Source organism: Apodemus sylvaticus, chromosome 19 (assembly GCF_947179515.1).
Source record: "Apodemus sylvaticus chromosome 19, mApoSyl1.1, whole genome shotgun sequence".
Classification (NCBI taxonomy): domain Eukaryota; kingdom Metazoa; phylum Chordata; class Mammalia; order Rodentia; family Muridae; genus Apodemus; species Apodemus sylvaticus.
Genome location: NC_067490.1, coordinates 29,211,264 through 29,230,930, shown reverse-complemented (window position 1 = coordinate 29,230,930; position 19,667 = coordinate 29,211,264). Strand labels below are relative to the sequence as shown.

General features: G+C 41.8%; 1 protein-coding gene across 3 annotated transcripts in view; it reads left to right on the top strand.

The window, feature by feature from the left end:
• Ccdc138 (coiled-coil domain containing 138) overlaps nt 1-18,435 on the top strand; it is a 54,338-nt gene extending 35,903 nt beyond the window's left edge. For 2 of the 3 annotated variants that reach the window (XM_052164575.1, XM_052164574.1), the window contains exons 14-16: nt 10,574-10,750; nt 15,846-15,984; nt 17,858-18,435. In XM_052164575.1, coding sequence (XP_052020535.1) covers nt 10,574-10,750; nt 15,846-15,984; nt 17,858-18,023 — 482 coding nt within the window. In that variant the 3' untranslated portion in view covers nt 18,024-18,435. The remainder of the gene's footprint in view (nt 1-10,573; nt 10,751-15,845; nt 15,985-17,857) is intronic. The other variant, XM_052164576.1, reaches the window with a different exon arrangement.
• Nucleotides 18,436-19,667: the final 1,232 nt, after the last annotated feature.

The following is a 19,667-nucleotide window of genomic DNA, read 5'->3' as shown; positions in this document are numbered from 1 at the left end:
TGGAAAATATTTCTGATAAGATTGTAGAAAAATTTTAGGTGTTAAAAATTTTAAACATGTTAGAATTGAAGATTATCATGGAAAATTTTATATAGATGTAATAATGGTAAATATAAAAGTATTCCTAAGTTGATTGAAAGTGGAATTATAAACATTTTTTAATAAACTTGAAGATTAACATGGAAAATATTTCTGATAAAACTGAAGAAATATATAGAAAAACATGTTAAAATTAAAGATTATCATGGAAATTATACAGATAAAGTGATAGACATAAAGATAATTCTAAGTTGATTGAAGGTGGAATTATAAACATTTTCAGATAAAATTGAAGATTTACATGGAAAATATTTCTGGTAAAATTCAAGAAATATATAGAAAAACACATTAAAATTAATTATTTCATGAAAAATTTTACATATAAAATGATAGATATAAAAACTCTCTCTAAATTAATTGAAGGTGGAATTAGAAATATATGTGATAAAAAAGATTTACATTGAACACATTTCTGATAAAATAGAGGAAATATATAGAAAGACATTAAAATTGAAAATTATCATGAAAAGTAATGCAGATAAAATGGTAGACATAAAAAACATTACTAAATTAATTAAAAGGGTAATTACAAACATTTTCTGATAAAATTGAAGATTTGCATGAGAAATATTTCTGCTAGTCTATGTCTTTTTATTGGGTAGTTGAATCCATTGTTGTTAACAGATATTAAGGAATAGTGATTGTTGCTTCCTGTTATTTTTTATGTTATTTATATGTTTGTGTGGGTATCTTCTTTTGGGTTTCTTGGGAGAAGATTACTTTCTTGCTTTTTCTAGGATGTAGTTTCCCTCCTTGTGTTGGCATTTTCCATCTTTGTAGGGCTGGATTTGTGGACAGATATTGTGTAAATTTGTTTTTTATCATGGAATATCTTATCTTGGTGTCTCCATCTATGATGATTGAGAGTTTTGCTGGGTATAGTAGCCTGGGCTGGCATTTGTGTTCTCTTAGGGTCTGTATGAGGTCTGCCCAGGATCTTCTAGCTTTAATCATCTCTGGTGAGAAGTCTGGTGTGATTCTGATAGGTCTGCCTTTATAAGTTACTTGGTCTTTTCCCCTTACTGCTTTTAATATTCTTTCTTTGTTTAGTGAATTTGGTGTTTTGATTGTTATGTGCCGGGAGGACTTTCTGTTCTGGTCCAGTCTGTTTAGAGTTCTGAAGGCTTCTTGTATGTTCATGGGCAGCTCTTTCTCTAGGTTAGGGAAGTTTTCTTCTACAATTTTGTTGAAGATATTTACTGGGCCTTTAAAATGTAAATCCTCGCTCTCATCTATACCTATAATCCTTAAGTTTGGTCTTCTCATTGTGTCTTGGAGTTCCTGGATGTTTTGGGTTACCAGCTTTATGCATTTTGCATTTTCTTTGACTGTTGAGTCAATGTTTTCTATGGTATCTTCAACACCTGAGGTTCTTTCTTCTATCTCTTGTATACTGTTGTTGATGCTTGCATCTATGACTCCTGAATTCCTTCCAAGGTTTTCTATCTCCAGAGATGTCTCACTTTGTGATTTCTTTATTGTTTCTACTTCCACTTTTAGATCCTGGATGGTTTTGTTCAGTTCCTTCACTTGATTGTTTGTGCTTTCCTGTAATTCTTTAAAGGATTTTTGTATTACTTCTTTAAGGGCTTCTGCCTGTTGACCCATGATCTCCTGTATTTCTTTAAGGGATTTTTGTGTTTCCTCTTTAAGGACTTTTACCTGTTGACTGATGTTCTCCTGTATTTCTTTAAGGGAGCTATTTAAGACTTTCTTGAAGCTCTATCAGCATCATGAGATACGATTTTAACTCTAACTCTTGCTTTTCCGGTGTGTTGGGGTATCCGGGACTTGCTGTGGTGGGAGAACTGGGTTCTGATGTTGCTATGTGGACTTGGTTTCTGTTGGTAGGGTTCTTGTGTTTGCCTTTCGCCATCTGGTTATCTCTGGTGCTAGTTGGTATTGTTGTCTCTGGCTAGAGTTTGTTCCTCCTGTGGGCCTGTAAGCCTGTGTGCTTACTCCTCTGAGTTCAAAAGTGAAAGCACTGCTGGGAGATCTCTCTCTCCTGGTGGGCTATGCACAGAAGGCTGTGGAGTCTCCAGGCTCCCTGGTGCAAATGGAGGTGGGGAAAACTTCTGTCTCAGCTGCTCCACTGATCTTGTGCCCTGTGTGCTCCTAACTGGTCCCCTCCAGGGAGAAGGTGGTGATCTCACCTCTGTGTTCAGAAGTGAAAGCACTGCTGGGAGATCACTCCCTCCTGGCGGGCTATGCACAGAAGGCTGTGGAGTCTCTTGGCTCCCTGGTGCAAATGGTGGCAGGAAGTGTTTTACCTTTCCCCCAAGAAATGTATATAATGATCTAGCCCTGAGGTAGGTGTGTGTGCATCCTGAATTTCTTGCCGGCATTTATTGCTACTTCTTTTCTTTTTTGTATATATGTATGTATGTATGTATGTATGTATGTATGTATGTATGTATGTATATGAGTACACTGTTGCTGTCTTCAGACATACCAGAAGAGGGCATCAGATCCTATTACAGATGGTTGTGAGATGGTGTAATGTGGTTGCTGGGAATTGAACTCAGGACCTCTGGGAGGGCAGTCGGTGCTCTTAACTTCTGAGCCATCTCTCAGGCCGCTACTTCTTTTCCTATGGACTGCCACCCTGATCAGGGTGAGAGGGAATCTCCTTGTGGTTCCAATTTGTATTTCTCTGATGGCTAGTAAAATTGAACATTTTTTTCATGTTTTTGGCCATGTGTGTTTCATCTGTTTTTGAGAACTGACTGTTCTTTTCATTGGCACATTTATTGATTGGATTTTAAATTTTTCTTTTTATTTCACTTTTGAGTCTATATTCTCTCTAAGGTGTATAGTTGAAACCTTTGCCCATTCAGAAGGTATCTCTTCGGTCTTTTATTCTACAGATGCCTTTGAAGTAGTGAAATCCCACTTGTCAATTGTTGGCATTATTTCCTGAGCAGTTGGAGTCCTTTCCAGAAGCTTGTTGCCCATACCCACATCTCGGAGGGTCTGCCCTGCCTTTTCCTTTCACAGTTTGAGTTTGAGGTCTTGTACTAAGGTCTTTAATCCATGTAGAGTTGCTTTTTTGTTACAGGATGAGAGGAAGGGATCCACTGTCATTCTTCTATCTGAGGATTTGGAAGAAATATGCCAGTTTTTGTGGCACATTTGTGGAAGAGGCTGTGTTTATATATACCTTGGCATCTCTGCCAACATTCAAGTGGCTGTAGCTACCTGGGCTTATGTTGGAGTCATAAGGTCATGAATGGAAGGAATGTATCCCTCCCCAGGAGGCATCTGATTGACTGCCTAACATATGCCGTCTGCAATGCCCTCTGTTCTTAAGCACTCTGTATGCTATCCTTTTCCTTGAAGGCGTTCACACATGCGTAGAATGCACCTTGCTTATGTCCCCCTCAGTCTCCTCCATCACCCCTACCCTGGCGTCTCCTACACATCCCTCTGCCTTTGAAATGGATGTTCTCCTGTTAAGATCTTTCTGATCCCATAGTCACACTGCACAGGACAGGTCCATGCCTGTGCTGTTTTTGATTCCCATTTGTAACTTAGAGAAAACACACACAGTGTACAGAGTTCTTCATGTTCTATAGATGAAGGAAGAGGATGCCCTCAAATTTTTTGTCACAGGAACCCAACTTGGGTGGAACCACCCTTGAATTCCATGTGGTGCATCGCAGAAGGAAAAGTGATGCTATCTACACCCTCAATCCGAAGAGGGCCCCGGGGAAGTAGTGGCTTGCAGCTCGAGCTATCATTGCCTGCCATGCCTTCATCTTCTTCTCTGGGAACACTGGCCAGCAAGCCATGCTATTGCTTGCTTCTGCCACTAGGGCCACTCCAATTGCGGCCTCCTTCATTCCTGGAACTTTAGCCAACCAGATCCAGCCTTTAGGGAGCCTCCTCTTTTGGTGGCCACTGATCCTAGGGCTGACCACCAGCCCCTCGTAAAGACATCTTATGCCAACCTGCCTACTTACCACGCTCTGGGTGACAGAGATTCTGCTCTGCACTAAGTGGACAGTGCTACCCTAGGCAACAACAAAAGGGGACTCACTCAGTGGCTCCAATGTGGTGGATCCTGACTTGGGAAGTTCTGCGCATGCACCATTTTCTATGGGCACCATGGGAGGTCACACCCAATCTCTTCCTCTACAGAGACCCTGAAGAGATAGAGAGCAAAAAGCAAGCCACCACTGAGAAGTCTGTGCCATGGAGCAATTGGGGCGAGTGGACAGTGCTAGCTCCTGAGTTCATTGGCCCTCAGCCAGCAATGACAGACTGGTCTGAAGGTGTGCAGGTACTGTGTGCCTCGCCAAGAGACCTCTACTGAGGACTCGAGTGCCCAGCTGTCCTAGAGGACTGGTCTGCAGCCCCACATACGGGCCACTGAATGGTCATGAGCTTTTCTACAGGCATGAGTAAAGGGAAGGATGATGGCGGGGAAAAAAAGTTTATAAAAGCTGGAGAAAAAATAATGCATGGAATCAGAACAGAAATGCCCAGCCATGCATGGGCGTGGAGTTGTCCACTGAGGTATGAGCAACCAACCTATCAGTGGGCACTCCTCAAAGAAAAGTGACTGTCCCTCTGCCAGCAGCAGTCACCTGCCAGTACCTCTTTAGCCCCTCCCATATACCCATATGATGTATTTTCATCAAATCTATGCCTCATTCCTGACTTTCCCTCTATACTTTGCCATGTTTCCCATCAACTTTATGAATTCTTCTTTTAAAACTCGCCCAGTTCACCTAGTGCTACCTGGATGTGTGTGGATGTAGAGCCATCTACTGGAATGCGAGTGGTTTGCCAGGCCACATCCTCTCCCTCAGTTGCCACAGTTACCTAGAGATGGGGTTCTGTAGCCTGCCTCTTTCCCATCCATGATGAGCCCGTGTCTTTTAATCATAAATGTATTTTATTGTCGGGCGGTGGTGGCGCACACCTGTAATCCCAGCACTCTGGGAGGCAGAGGCAGGTGGATTTCTGGTTTGAGGCCAGCCTGGTCTACAGAGTGAGTTCCAGGACAGCCAGGGCTAAACAGAGAAACTCTGTCTCAGAAAAAACAAAACAAACAAACAAACAAACAAAATGTGTATTATTTAACTTACAGATCCATATGTATAGCCTGAATCTTATTTTTAAAGTATTCTGTGTAGCTTTTTAGAAAAACGTTTTAGCCAGTCAGCACTTAGACATGATACCAATGGGATGTTTCACTCAATTCTAATATAACATAGACGTATACATATCTTAGCACTATTAAAACGTATAATAAACTAACCAATATGATGCTGACATATGAAAGATTAGGCAATCCTAACTTTAGCAGACATTGCCACCTTTCTCAAAGAGAGTGAGGCTAGTGTGTGTGTGTGTGTGTGTGTGTGTGTCAGCTTTGTATATGTGTGTGGATGTGTCTGTGTGTGGATGCGTGTGGGGTGTGTGTGTATGTTTTGGTGTCTAGGGAGTGTCTATGTGTGTGTATACCTACATGTACATGTGTTTGTCTTTGTGTGTGTGTTGTGTGTACGTCTCTGTCTTGTGTGTATGTCTCTATGTGTGTGGTGTGCATGTATATGTGTGTGTCAGTATGCATGTGTGTTTTGCATATATGTGTGGAGGTGTCTGTGTGTGTGTGTATTTGGCATATATGTGTATATATTGTATCTGGGAGGATGGTTGTATATGTATGTATATACCTGTGTGTGTGTGTGTGTGTATGTGTGTGTGTGTGTGTGGTGCCATTTCTTGAACCATCCATTCCAGCCTTCAGGGTTACTGATTTTTTAAATATTTTCCAGTCTTATTTAATGAAAATATGGCTTTATATAATAATTTTGTTTAGGTTTGTCTTTGAGATAGGGCCTAACTATGTAGACCAGTCTAGCCTGGAATTCACAGAGATTTCCTTGTCTCTACCTTGTGAGTGCTGGAACTTAATGGTGTGTGGCACCACTCCAAGCTTAACTTTTTGCATGTGTATGATTTACAGTTTCTTTTCTATAGATTTTCTGTCGATAGCCTTGATCTATTTTCTGCTAGATGATTTCCTCTTTTCTGATTTAAAATTATGTCAATCCTTTATCTTTCATGGTTTTAAAAGGATTTCGTTTTATTGGATGTGTGAATGCTGTTGTCTGTGTGCATGTATGTGTACTGGGTACATGACTGGTACCCATGGCGGTCCGAAGATCTGTCCTAGATCACCTGGAACTGGGCTTGCAAGTGGTCGTGAGCTGCTATGTGGGTGCTGAGAGCTATACCAGGGTCCTTTGTAGGTGCTCTTAGCTGTGGAGCCAGCCCTCCAGCATCACAGGTAACTGAATCTGAGCTCCACTGCTTTTTTTTTTTTTTTTAAGATTTATTTATTATATGTAAGTACACTGTAGCTGTCTTCAGGCACCCCAGAAGAGGGCATCAGATCTCATCACAGATAGCTGTGAGTCACCATGTGGTTGCTGGGATTTGAACTCAGGACCTTTGGAAGAGCAGTCAGTGCTCTTAACCACTGAGTCATCTCTTCCTCCCTGTACCTGTCTTCACACACTTTTTTCTCTCTCTGCAGCCCCACTAGCTCTGGCCCGGCCTGCCCCACTACTTTTTGACATGGGCAGATCATGTCTTTTTCAGTTTCCATCATGATATTTTAGACAGGTGGGCTTGAGATACCTCGTTGTATGTCAAGACTTATTGTCCCAAGTCCTGGGAGTTACACATGTGTAACACTGACTTAATTTACTTTTTAAAAGCTTAAATGAAAGAACTAGTGTAAAAGTTCAGCAAAGGTTGTCATATAGTAAATTCTTAATTAGCTGATTGTTATTATCAATAGACATTGTTTACTAATTTTTAAGTGTTGATTTTACTTGAGATCAGAATTGAGGTTTTTTAGACTGCATTAGCTGTGATTTAAGCAAGTGACTTAAGACCACATACATGGGGCTGAAAGGCGGCTGAGCATTTAAGAGTACTCGCTGCTCTTAAGAAAACCTGGGTTTGTTCTCAGCACCCATGTAGGATAGCTCACAGTTGCCTCTTCTTTAGCTCCAGGGGGTCCATGCCTTATCATTTCCTCTGTGGGTACCAAGCATGCTTGTGGTGCACACATACACAGGAAACAAGACGAAATCTTTTAAAAATGCATTCAGTTTACTAGCTTACAGATCCTTGCGTGGAAGTTTGCGCTGGGCTTAGCTCCCTGGTGTCTTCTCACTGATCTTCCCTTCTGGCCTCTTGTCACGGCATCTATCCTGGCTCTTCAGAAGACTCAGGAGCCCTTGAGGCTGGGCGCTCGTCCACAAGGCATCACTTTTACTGTGCTTTGGCCAAGTCACCAGGCTCTGCAAGGCAAGGGTCAGAGCTGGCAGCAGAGCCCCTTTCTCATAAGAGTCGCTGCAGAGACTTTCTCACTTTTTTTTTTTTTTTTTATAATTTACCATGATAATCTACCATGATTGAGATGAACAGATTGGCTTCTGTTGAGCAGCTCACAGTACCTGTAACCAGATCCCCAAGATCCCACACCTTCTAATGTCCTCATCATGCACCCACACTCATGTCCACAGCCCCTCTATTCCCCACATATACATGGATAATTACAAGCAAAATAAATATTTAAAAAAAATAAGATCATTTTAGAAAAAAATAACCAAATACTATTTTCTACCTGTGAAAACTGTTAAAGGACAGCTTTTCCCCTCATTTTTAAAAATTGAAAATAATTTTTATTCACTATGTTCTGATCATGATTTCTCCCTCATCTTCAACATCCTCCCCACCAACCTAACTCCACTTCCTACTTTTCTTTAGAAAACAGCCAAAACAAAAAACAAATTTTTTAAATAAAAAGAAAAAGCACAAGAAACAGACACACACACAAGAAACAGATACACATACACTCCATAAAAACACAAAAATAAGAAACTAATATACAAGCAAAAGACCAGACCAAAAGATTAAACAGAAAGAAAGAAAGAATGAAAGAAGAAAGACAAGCTTTTAAGAGGCAAGAAGGATGGAGACCCTTTTAAGCTTGTACGTTAAATGGTGGTGAACACATACAGAGAAGTCAAGGCCAGGGAACTCAGGCACATTTAAGGCTAGCCTGATCTACGTATGATGTTCCACTACGACTCTATTAACAAGCAACCCTGTGATAATTAGTCCACTTAATCATGCTAGCTGTTGCAGGTAACCTCAAATACAGTAGAGGGCAGTGCTGTGAAGCCTGTTCCTGTGAAGGCAGTAGGCTTGGCTAGTGTATCTGGCCTATTGCTGCCGACTTGGTGACAGAGGTCCTGAGGTTGGGTCCCTGCCGTCCATAGGAAAGCTGGGCACAGCAGTGTGTAGCTCTAATCCCAGCTGTGAGGGCTGTAGACAGGTGCGTCGCTTGGGCTCACTGGCCAGCCTCTGTAGCCAAAACGTTGAGATTTAAGTCCAGTGAGAGAGCCCAGCTCAAAACAAAGGAAAAAGAGGCCGGGGCCATGGATTTAGGGTGAGGATGTACCTGGGAGTTTGAGGAAGAATGAGGAAGGCAAATGATGTAATTTTATATATATATATGTATGTATGTATGTATATAATTAAAAAAAAAAAAAGGAGCCGGGCAGTGGTGGCGCACACCTGTAATCCCAGCACTCTGGGAAGCAGAGGCAGGCAGATTTCTGAGTTCGAGGCCAGCCTGGTCTACAGAGTGAGTTCCAGGACAGCCAGGGATACACAGAGAAACCCTGTCTTGAAAAACCCAAAAAGAAAAAACAAAGAAAAAAAGGAAGAAAGCCTCCCCTGTCTGTCCTCTGCATGGACATGAACAGGCAAACCTGCACAAACGAGAGCCGAGAGCCAGGCGAAGCTGAGCAGAACCTAGGGGTTTGGCTTATTATGCGCTTGTTTGCAGAGGTCATTTATAAGTGAAAGATGAAGTATGGCAGTAGTGTTCCTTAGTTAACCCAAGGTGTTAGCTCCTCCTGGAACTGGAGTTAGAGGGGCTTGTAGCCACCCAACACCGCCGCTGGGAACTGAACTCAGGAACTACACCAGAGCATAACCGTCGGGCTGCTGTTGCTCCAGTGGGCACAGCTGACCTGACAGATTGGTAGTGTAGCTTGTAGGGTTCAGGGCTGTGTAAGACTGTTGTTACACTGGCCTTTCCTCCAGCCGCCTGAGCGGCACCTTCCAGGACTGAGAAAACCGTCAGGGAAGCTGCCTGGGGCCACTTGAGACATCAAAATGTGTGGGGTCTTCAGCCATAGGGTCTTGTCATCGCTCTGAGGGGCAGCTAAGAGCAATGACACTATCCTGTCCTGGGGGTCTCCAGCCCTCCCCTCCTCTCCCCCAACTAACAGCTCACAGGGAGGCATTGCACACCTGCCCCCACTGCGGGATTCTGTTTAGGACAGATGACATCGGAGCCAAGACACACTTTTTTTCCTTTGAAGATAGGGTCTGCTATGTAGCCCCGGCTGGCCGGAACTCACAAAGCTCTACCTGCTTCTGCGAGCTTTGTGAAAGGCGTATGCCACTACACTGGGCCCAAGGCACTCTGTTAAACAGAATATTAATTTTAAAAAATGTTATTGGAACAGCATAGACCTTTTTTTGAATTTCTTGGAATCGTATACTGCAGGAACATTTTGGAAAATAATTTTTACACATTTACAAGCAGTGTAAAGTATGTATGTGTCGTATTGTACGTGTCATAATGGGGGGTATCTGCTGAATCACGGTAATGATACAGTAAGTGCCATTCTAGTGCTGGTCTTGGGAAAATCTTGCTGCATTCGTAATAATGGGTGGGTTACAGAATGGAGTGGACCAGAGGATAACCCAGTCTTTTGGAAGTTGTTTTTGAATGGCGTGATATTTGCTCTTTGGTAAGAAACAGAAATCCTCATTTAAAACTCATTGAGCAGGTTTGTGTTTAGTTATAGTTTTAAATGAAGAGGCATTTGGAAGTCAGTAATAAGGTATATGAAATTAGAAGCTATTTTAAAGATACAGATACTGATGTTTAAGTTCATAAAAGTATGTGGTAATTACAACCAAATACGGAAATATATACTATACTATTGTGCTATTTAATATTAATTATTACTTTTCTTTTTTAGTATAAAAAACAAAATTGGGCTATTATTATTATTGTTTTTAGAGACAAGGCTTCTCAGTGTAGCTTTGGCTCTCCTAGAACTCACTCTGTAGACCAGGCTAGCCTTGAACTCACAGAGATCTGTCATTGCTCAGTGGGGCTTATTATTTTAATACTGAAATACGAATGTGCTAAATGAGTCTACGCCATTGTAATTGGACTACCTTTATCTCTCCTGCCTCGTTGAGTTCTAATAAACCAGTGAGGGGGGGAGTGAAACTAAACTTGTGATCTCTTGTTATTTAATTCTTTTATATTTGTATTTTATTAAAGTGATGGTTTTTTGTTTAACCTTTTGTTTCTGATTGAATAACTGATGCACAGATGGTTGTTTGTTGTTTCTAGCTGACTACCTAGCTCAAGCGTTTGACTCCCTTTGTTTGGACTTGAAGACAGATGAAGGAAAAACCTTATTTTTGGAGTACCAAGCTGTTCCAGTCATCCTGAAACACCTGAGAATATCCAGTAAAGGGCTCTTATCCAATGTCATCGACAGCCTACTGCAGATGACAGTAGAGTCAAGTAAGGTTTTATCTTTTATGTCTGTAAAGAAATGACACTTCCGTTTCCTTCTAATCAGTGTGTGTTAACCCCATACTCCAGGCACTACTGCACAGTGCTGTAAATGATGGCTGTTTTCAAATGTTATTATTTAGGTCAGCACACAGAATGAGATTTCATCGTGACATACGTATGTGTCACGCTTTGTTGTGTGCCCCTTCACCAGCTGACTTCGGTCTTCCTCGGCAAGTCCTCCTCTGTTCCTTCCTAACACATGTCTCCTGTTGCCACTCCTATTTCCCACATCCCTGAAACCTCTTTCTCTCCTCTCGTGATTCCTTTCTGCTTCAGTATCCTACAAATACAAACATATAGACATAGTGATATACCTATGTGTATAATCTAAAATGTATGCTCCTTGTATGAGAAATAATTTGATCTTTGTCCCTTAGTCTGGTTTATTACATTTATCATAATTCCATTTGCATCTGTTTTTGGAAAATGTCATGATCTTGTTTTTCTTTTTTTTTTCTTTCTTTCTTTATTTTTTTCTTGTTTTTCTTTATGCCATATAAAGTTCCCTCGGGTATGTGTGCATGCCACATTTTCTTTATAAACTCACTTGTTGATGGACTTGAAAGGATTCGTCCATTTCCCAGCTGTTGTGAATAATGCGGCTGTAAACTCGGATGCACAAAGCTCTGTGGTGTGCTGACTTAGTAGTGCAGATGGGTGATAGGGCAGTTCTATATTTTTTTACATTTTTGGGGATTTCCATACTGATTTCCACAGTGACTTCTCAGTATTTTCATATTCCTGGCAAGTTGCTCTTTGAGATTCAGGGACAATAAATTAGTATCTCAGGAATTCTCAGAAATTTCAAAATTATGGTGACTTATTACCCATTTCCTACTTCATTCTGTGTTAACTGGATAGCTAAAATTCAAAAAATTAAATACACTAAATTGAGGAGTACTTACAAAGAACTACATCCTATAGGAATATTTAAACAGCAAAAATCATAATTTACCATTTATATCTCCCAGTCAGGTAACAGCTCCTCTTAGAATCACAAAGCGACCAACCCCCGCTGAAGCATGTACTTTGCACTGAAGATGTGTTGCACCTTGAGAAAGTATTCAAAGGACTTAACTGCATAGAATATACATGGGATATCACTGGTGTGCATTTTTCTGCCTATTGCCCTTCATGTTCCTCTTTCTAAATGTTATACTCGAATGTATATTGTTTTTATATATACACATACAAAATGTGGGTCAGGATCCACATATGGAGGAGAAAATGTATTTGATTGATTGATTTCCACCCCCCCTGAGATTAGAAGACCTTGCTTAATATTATGCATTATGAATCCATTTTCCTGCAAGTTTTGTAATTTTGTTTTCCTTTAGAACTAAATAGTACTCCATTTTATATATGTTTAGATTTTTATTACTCATTCACTTTTTGCAGAGCACCCCAGTTGCTTGCACTTCCCTGCTATATTGAATATGGCAGCACTGAACACGGGGTGCTTGTGTTTCCCTGCTATATTGAATATGGCAGCACTGCATAGCATAATAGGTTCTCTGTGCATATGCCCAGGAGGACAATAGCCGTAGCATATGGTAGGTCTGTTTCTAATTTTGAGGCTCTGCTGATTCCCATCATAGTGGTGTGGACTTCCACCAGCAGTGTATGATGGTTCCTCTTTCTCTGCATCCTTGAACATTTGTCAGCTTCCTTGATGACAGCCATTCTGACTGGGCTGAGGCATTACCTCAAGCATTTCCATGATGACTAGGGATAGTGAACATTTTAAAATGGCTATTGGCCATTCATCTTCCTTCCTTCCTTCCTTCCTTCCTTCCTTCCTTCCTTCCTTCCTTCCTTCCTTCCTCCTTTGCTGTAATTCATTACCCCACGTGTTGATTTGCAGTGATATTTCCTAGGTATTTAATTTCTGCAGTTCTTTGTAAATTCTGGTTATCTGCCCCATGTCTGAAGTGTAGCTGGAAAGGTTTTTTTTCCCGTTCTCTGGCCTGTTTGTGGGCTCTGCTGATATAGCCCATCTGATTGGTTTTGGGGGCTAGTTTTTGTGTTCTTGAAGTTATGTCCAGAAAGTTCTTGCCTGCCTTGGAGTCTTAAAAATAGAATTCCCTGTGTTGTCATCTAGAAGTTTCAGCTTTTGTTTTTCTTCTCCTGTCTGTCCTAGTGCAGTGTTTTTGTGTTTGACTATACGTACTCCCTTCCCCTCTCATCTCAGGTCCACCCTCTCTTTCCTGGCAGCCTGTTTGTTCTCCTCCACCAACAGCAGGGCAGCACCTCTCCAGTTGGTGCTGCCCGGCTGATCTGGGGTGCATGCTCCTCCCCTGGAGCTTGTTTGGCTTCCCAGGGGGGCTACACTCTTAGAGGAGACTGACTCCCTCTCAGCAGCTGGTGGCTGCTAATCTCCCCATGGTTAGGGGTGGGATTTTATGCCTAACTCCACTCTTCATGCTGAGATTTCGTCTGGTTCGGGCTTGCACAGGTCTTGTGCATGCTGTCACAAATGCCATGAGTTCTATGTGCAGCCTCCCTGCTGTGTCCAGACGACACTGTTTCCTGGTATCATCCCCGGCCTCTGGCACTGGCACTATTACCTTCTCTTTCTTCCTCAGTGATCCCTGAGCCCCAAAGGGAGGACTGCAGCGTATGTTCCACTCAGGGCTGAGCATCCTGCAGTCTTTAAATTTTCTGGGTCTGTGTGTTATTCAAAATCTAGTACAAATAAAATTTTATGGTAAGCTGGTCAGTGGTGGTGCACACCTTTTTTTGTTTGTTTGTTTGTTTTTTTCGAGACAGGGTTTCTCTGTGTAGCCCTGGCTGTCCTAGAACTCACTCTATAGACCAGGCTGGACTCGAACTCAGAAATCTGCCTGCCTCTGTCTCCCAAATGCTGGGATTAAAGGCATGTACCACCACTGCCTGGCGGTGGTGCACACCTTAATCCTAGCACGCAGGAGGCAGAGGCCAGCCTGGTCTACAGCACAAGTTCCAGGACAGCCAGGACTGCACAAAGAAACCCTGCTTTGGAAAACAAAAACATTTGAACATTATGTCTGTTTAGTAAAATAATAGCCGGGCGATGGTGGCGCATACCTGTAATCCCAGCACTTGGGAGGCAGAGGCAGGCGGATTTCTGAGTTTGAGGCCAGTCTGGTCTACAGAATGAGTCCCAGGACAGCCAGGACTACACAGAGAAACCCTGTCTGGAAAAAACCAAATCCAACCCCCCCCCCCCAAAAAAAAGATAAAATAATAATTGTAGGTAGTCTTCCCTAAGGCCTAAGTCCTGTTTAGCCATAGGTTCCTAGCCTGACACTAGTGACAGGTATGGGTTTTGCAGCTTGCATAGACTCCTCTTCCACCAGCTGATTTCTGTTTCCCTGGCTTTCCTTACAGTTTCGATTTTATTGCTTCAGTAGTTTATTTTAATCAATTATGTCTCAAGATAGTAACATACAAGCCTTCCAAGTTGTGTTTCTACATATAAAAAGCAAGATGAATGCAAAGCTATCATGAGTTTATATCTTTTATGTGAAACAGCTTACTTGCATTAAAAAAAACCAGCCTTTTGCAGAGGCCTTTTACTAAAGACATGGTTTTAAAGGGTACAGTTTGACATTGGGTGATTTTTGCTGTTAGTGTTGTTTTTCAGCCTCCCCTAGCTAGCCAGTACCAGTAACTTTCACTTCCAAAGCATTTTCATATGTTCTCTTGTGATAAACACAGTGAATAGTAGGACTTCTTACCTTTGCACGCATCTCTATTGGATGGTTCTTAAAGGCACAGTTTCATTTTTTTTTTTAATTATTTACTTTTATGTGCATGGGCATTTGGCTTGTATGTATATCCGTGTGAGAGGGAGAGGTTGAGATCTTGGAGTTATAGACAACAGTGAAGATGCCATGTGGGTGCTGGGAATCGAACCCAGCTTCTCTGGAAGAGCATTCAGTGCTCTTCACTGCTGAGCCATCTCTCCAGCCCCAAGGCAGAGCTCTTAGTAAAAGGATATGTGCATTTAAGGTGTTTGGTAACAAATTTGGAACATTTTTACTATTTTATTCTTTGGGGGGGGAGTTCAAGACAGGGTTTCTCTGTGTAACTTTGGCTGGCCTTGAACTTGGATATCCGTCTGCCTCTGCCTCCCCAACCCTGGGATTAAAGGCATGCGCTTCAATTCCCCTTTCTCCTTCAAACCCTCCCATATGTCCTTCCCTGTTCTCTTTCAAACTTGATGCCTCTTTTCATTAATTGTTGTTAAACACATATGTGTATAAATAAACACACACACACACACACACACACACACACATATGCCTAAATACATGAATACAAGCTGCTCAGTCTGTAGACTGTTACAGGTATGGATATGTTTTCATTTGGTATAGGGTAAACAGTAGGTGTGCTCTTCCTTGGAGAAGACCTCCTCCCCATCCACCCGAACGCCCCCGCACTACCCCCCACCTGCATTCTTAGTTACCTGTGGATCTTTGTGTAGGGCCAAGGCCCACTCCCCACCCTCTCACCCCCATCCACTTTGGTATATCTTTTGTTGTCCTTGCTGGTGAGACTTCCTAGTTGTGCCTTCTGACATCCTAGGAGAGTCTCTCAGCAGACTCCTTGGTCCTCACGTTTCCCTGCTCTGCTCTTCCACAGTGAGACCTTAAAGTCTTTATCCTTAGGTTTTCGGTCTGTTATGACTCATGCTCAGAATGTTCTTGCCCATCTTATACAGAATCGTTGTTGGGGTTTTAAGGAAAAATAATGTATAGTTCAACAGAATTTCTTATGTACAGTTACTGCGACTGGGCTTCCAGTTAGAAGTTCATGGGAGACACAGTTCCCCCCCTCTTTCAGGCTTGCTCTGTGTGAGACACTAACCTGCTCCGAGGGCTGCCACACCCAGCAGGAGTTCGCTTTTGCTTTTCACATGATAATTTTGTCCTAGAGATTAAGGATGAAAGCGTGGCAGGCCAAGCCAGTGTTGATGCTTGACTCACACGGTCTGGTTTTGCTGTTTTAGTTTCCTTTTTCTACTCCTTCCCAGTAAAGCATAGCACTTGTTTTGCAGAGTCCCTGCAGCCATTCCTGGAAGCCTGTAGCACCTCCTTGTTTTTTCGTACTTGCTCTGTGCTGCTGCGAACCCCTAAACTTGATCTTCACATCCTAGAAAAGCTCAGCATTATCCTGCAGAAGCTTTCCAAAATCAAGTAAGAAAGTCTTTTTTTGTAACATTTTTAATTGATAATTATATTGTGACCATTGCGGCTGCCTTTTCAGTCTCACTCTCAAGCCAGTTTTCCTTCGGTTATTACTTGATTCTTATTTGATTATGATTTCCAATTTCTAGATGTAAAAATTTAAGAATCATGAAAATTAATTATCAAAGACCATATATTTGGGGCTAGGCAAATGCTCAGCAGATAAGAGTAGGTACTTTGTAAGTGTGAGGACCTGAGTTCAACCCCCCCAGGACTCACATAAAAGGCTAAGTGTGGCTGTGTGCACCTTTGAGCCCAGCACTGTGTGGGGCACTGTGGGGATAGAGACAGGAGGATCACCAGGCCTTGGTGAGCTCAGCATACCGCCAGGTTCAGTGACAGACCTTGTTTCTAAGGAATAACGCAGAGAGTGGTAGATAGTAGTCTGCCACACACCCTCCCTTGGCCCTTATGCACACACCCACATGCACATGCCTGCACCAAACAGCACACACACACACAAACATGCACGCACACACACACACACACACACACTCAAACATACAGTTTCTCACACACACACACACACACACACACACACACACACACACACACACACTTTTAAAGACATACACACAGATTTAATAATGGACATTAGTCTTTGAATATATAGCTGCTTCTCAGTTGGTTGAGTTCATCTAAGCAAACTTTAAATATCAGAGACAGCATGCAAATCCAAGAAAAAGGCTTTCTTATTTAAGATGTTGAGTGGGAGACTATTTGTATATTGTGTTGCTTTTGGTTTTTATGGTACTGGGAACCCAGGACTAACTGCATGGTTCCTCCACTAAGGACAAGTTTATTAATCAAGTGACAACATCAGAACAAATCACCGCACACTGATATTTTATATAACAGGTAACAAAGTCAAAGTGATAGTAAACGTGCATTTTGGTAATTCCTTATTAATACACTGAAGTATGCATTTGGTGAAACAGTCGAAAGAATGTATATGTCTCTGTCTCTGTGTGTATGTCTGTGTGTATGACTCTGTGTGTGTGTGTGTGTGTGTGTGTGTGTACATGTGGAAGCTCAAGGCTGATATCAGGTGTCTTCCTCTTCTTTTTTGAGACAGGGTCTCTGGCTGAATCTGGAGCTTACTGATTAGCTAGGCTACGCGACCAGTGAGCTCTGGAAACCACCCGTCTCTACCTCCTTTAATGCAGGGAAATTAATGATAATTTCTCTCAAGAGGCGATACACTCAGATAAGAACATAAAATATGGTGGAGTTCTGTTTTATATTTAAGATAGGATTCTAACTAAAATGAAATTACTGAATGCCTTCTCTCCTCCTCTTTCTTCTTTGTTCGTCCTCCTCTGTTTTCTTCTTTTGTTTTGTAAGACAAGGTCTCTCTATGTAGCCCTGACTATCCTAGAACTTGCTGTGTAGACCAAGCTGTCCTGGAACTCAAATCTGCCTCAGAGTGCTGGGATTGAAGGTCCGCACTTCTACACCAAGCTCGAGTGTCTGTTAGAGAGAGTCTGTTAGAGAGAGTCTGTTAGAGAAAGGAGAGAAGTAGCACATTGCCATTCTAGACCCTTAAGATAACCCTTAGGCTCTAACTGTGGGAAGCAGGGGTTCCTTGTACCTAGGAGTTTTTCCTCTGTTAGCGAACAGGAATCAGTTTTCAGGATATAAATTATTTTCTTTTTTGTCTTTCCACTATGGCCTTAGCTCCTAAAACCTAGTTTTCTTAGCATCTTAATCCTGTAGTCAGCCATTTTCTCCTTTGTTTTAAAAAGCAAGTGCTATTTCCTCACATTTGTATAAGTTCTCTCAATTTTGTAAGGAATTAAGTAATATCTCCATTCTTTTACAGGAGTAACAAGAAGCTCTTTGAAGTTTTTACCATTCACCTAATGCTTCAGGAAATACAAAGGACAACACATCCAGAGCACGCCTTTCTCTGTATTAATCTGAATTCAACTCTGTTCAATCTGGGTTTGACAAAATGTAACTCCCTCGTTGCCAGTACAAGCCATTAGAAAAGTGTGTGTGTGTGTGTGTGTGTGTGTGTGTGTGTGTGTGTGAATGTGTGTGTGTGTTATATATGTATATGTGTTCTTTATTTGTAAAAGTGGAAAAATCAACAAAGTATAATTCTACAGAGTAAAATTATCAACAGCATCATTTATCATGAAAAATATCTAGAAAGAATTTTCAGCTGTGTAAATGAGACCCATGGAAGATATGGATGTTTTAGAATGTTTCTGTTTAAGGTAATACTAATGTACAAGGTGGCTTTTCCAGAATTCAAGGCATCAGGGTTAGAATTCAAAGCAACAGGATTACATTTTATAAAAATATTTTAGGAAAAGTTTTCTTGAAATTATGTGATTATTTGGAATATAATTTGTTCTTATGTGGAAATAAACTATGTTACCATGTTTCCCTTAACATAGTAAAATCCCTTCTTCTGATAACATTTTTTCTTTTTTATTTTTTTAATTGGATATTTTATTGGATTATTTTTTTAATTGGATATTTTATTTATTTACATTTCAAGTGTTATTCCCTTTCCCAGTTTCCCCTCTGCAAACCCTCTATCCCATGTCCCCTTACCCTGCTTCTATGAGGGTGCTCCCTCTCCCACCCACAAATTGCTCTACAGTGGGGCATCAAGCCTTCACAGGACCAAGGGCCTCTCCTCCCACTGATGCCAGATAAGTCCCCTTCAGCTCCTTCAGTCCTTCCCCTAACTCCTTCCTCCATTGGGGTCCCTGTGCTCAGTCCGATGGTTGGCTGCGCGCATCCACATCTGTATTGATCAGGATCTAGCAAAGCCTCTCAGGAGACAGCTGTTCAGGCTCCTGTCATGTGGGGTATTTCAGCTAATGCCATCCCTGAGGGGTCCTGGGAGGCTCTTGCTTTTCTGGCATCTGGGACTTTCTTGTTGCTACCCCCAGTTCCCCATCCCCCACTGCTGAACACATTTGTTCAATTTCCCCATCCTCTGTCCATCTCTTCCTATTCCTGAGTCTGCCCTTGTTTTTTCCCTTCCCCTCCTCTCTTCCTCCCAAGTCCCTCCCACCCTCTACTTCCCCTTGATTATTTTGTTCCCCCTTCTAAGTAGGCCTGTAGCAATCACTCTTGGTTCTTCCTCTTGAGTTTCATGTGGTCAGTGAGTTATATCATGGGTATTCCACGCTCTCTGCCTAAAAGCCACTTATAAATAATATAAGTCTTAATATCTACTTATCAGTAAGTACATGCCATGTGTGTTCATTTGTGAATGAGTTACCTCACTCAGGATGATATTTTCTAGATCCATCCATTTGTCTGCAAATTTTGTGAGGTCATTGTTTTTAATAGCTGAGTAGTACTCAACTGGGTAAATTGGGTTGTTTCCCTCTTCTGGCTATTATAAATATAACTGCTCTGAACAGAGTGGAGCATGTGTCCTTATCACATGTTGGAGCATCTTCTGTGTATATGCCCAGGAGTGGTAGAGCTGGGTCCTCAGTACTATGTCCAATTTTTTTGAGGAACCACCAGACTGATTTCCCAGGTAGTTGTACCAACTTGCAATCCTACCAGCAATGGAGAGTGTTCCTCTTTCTCCACATCCTCACCAGCATCTGCTGTCTCCTGAGTTTCTGATCTTAGCCATTCTGACTGGTGTGAGGTGG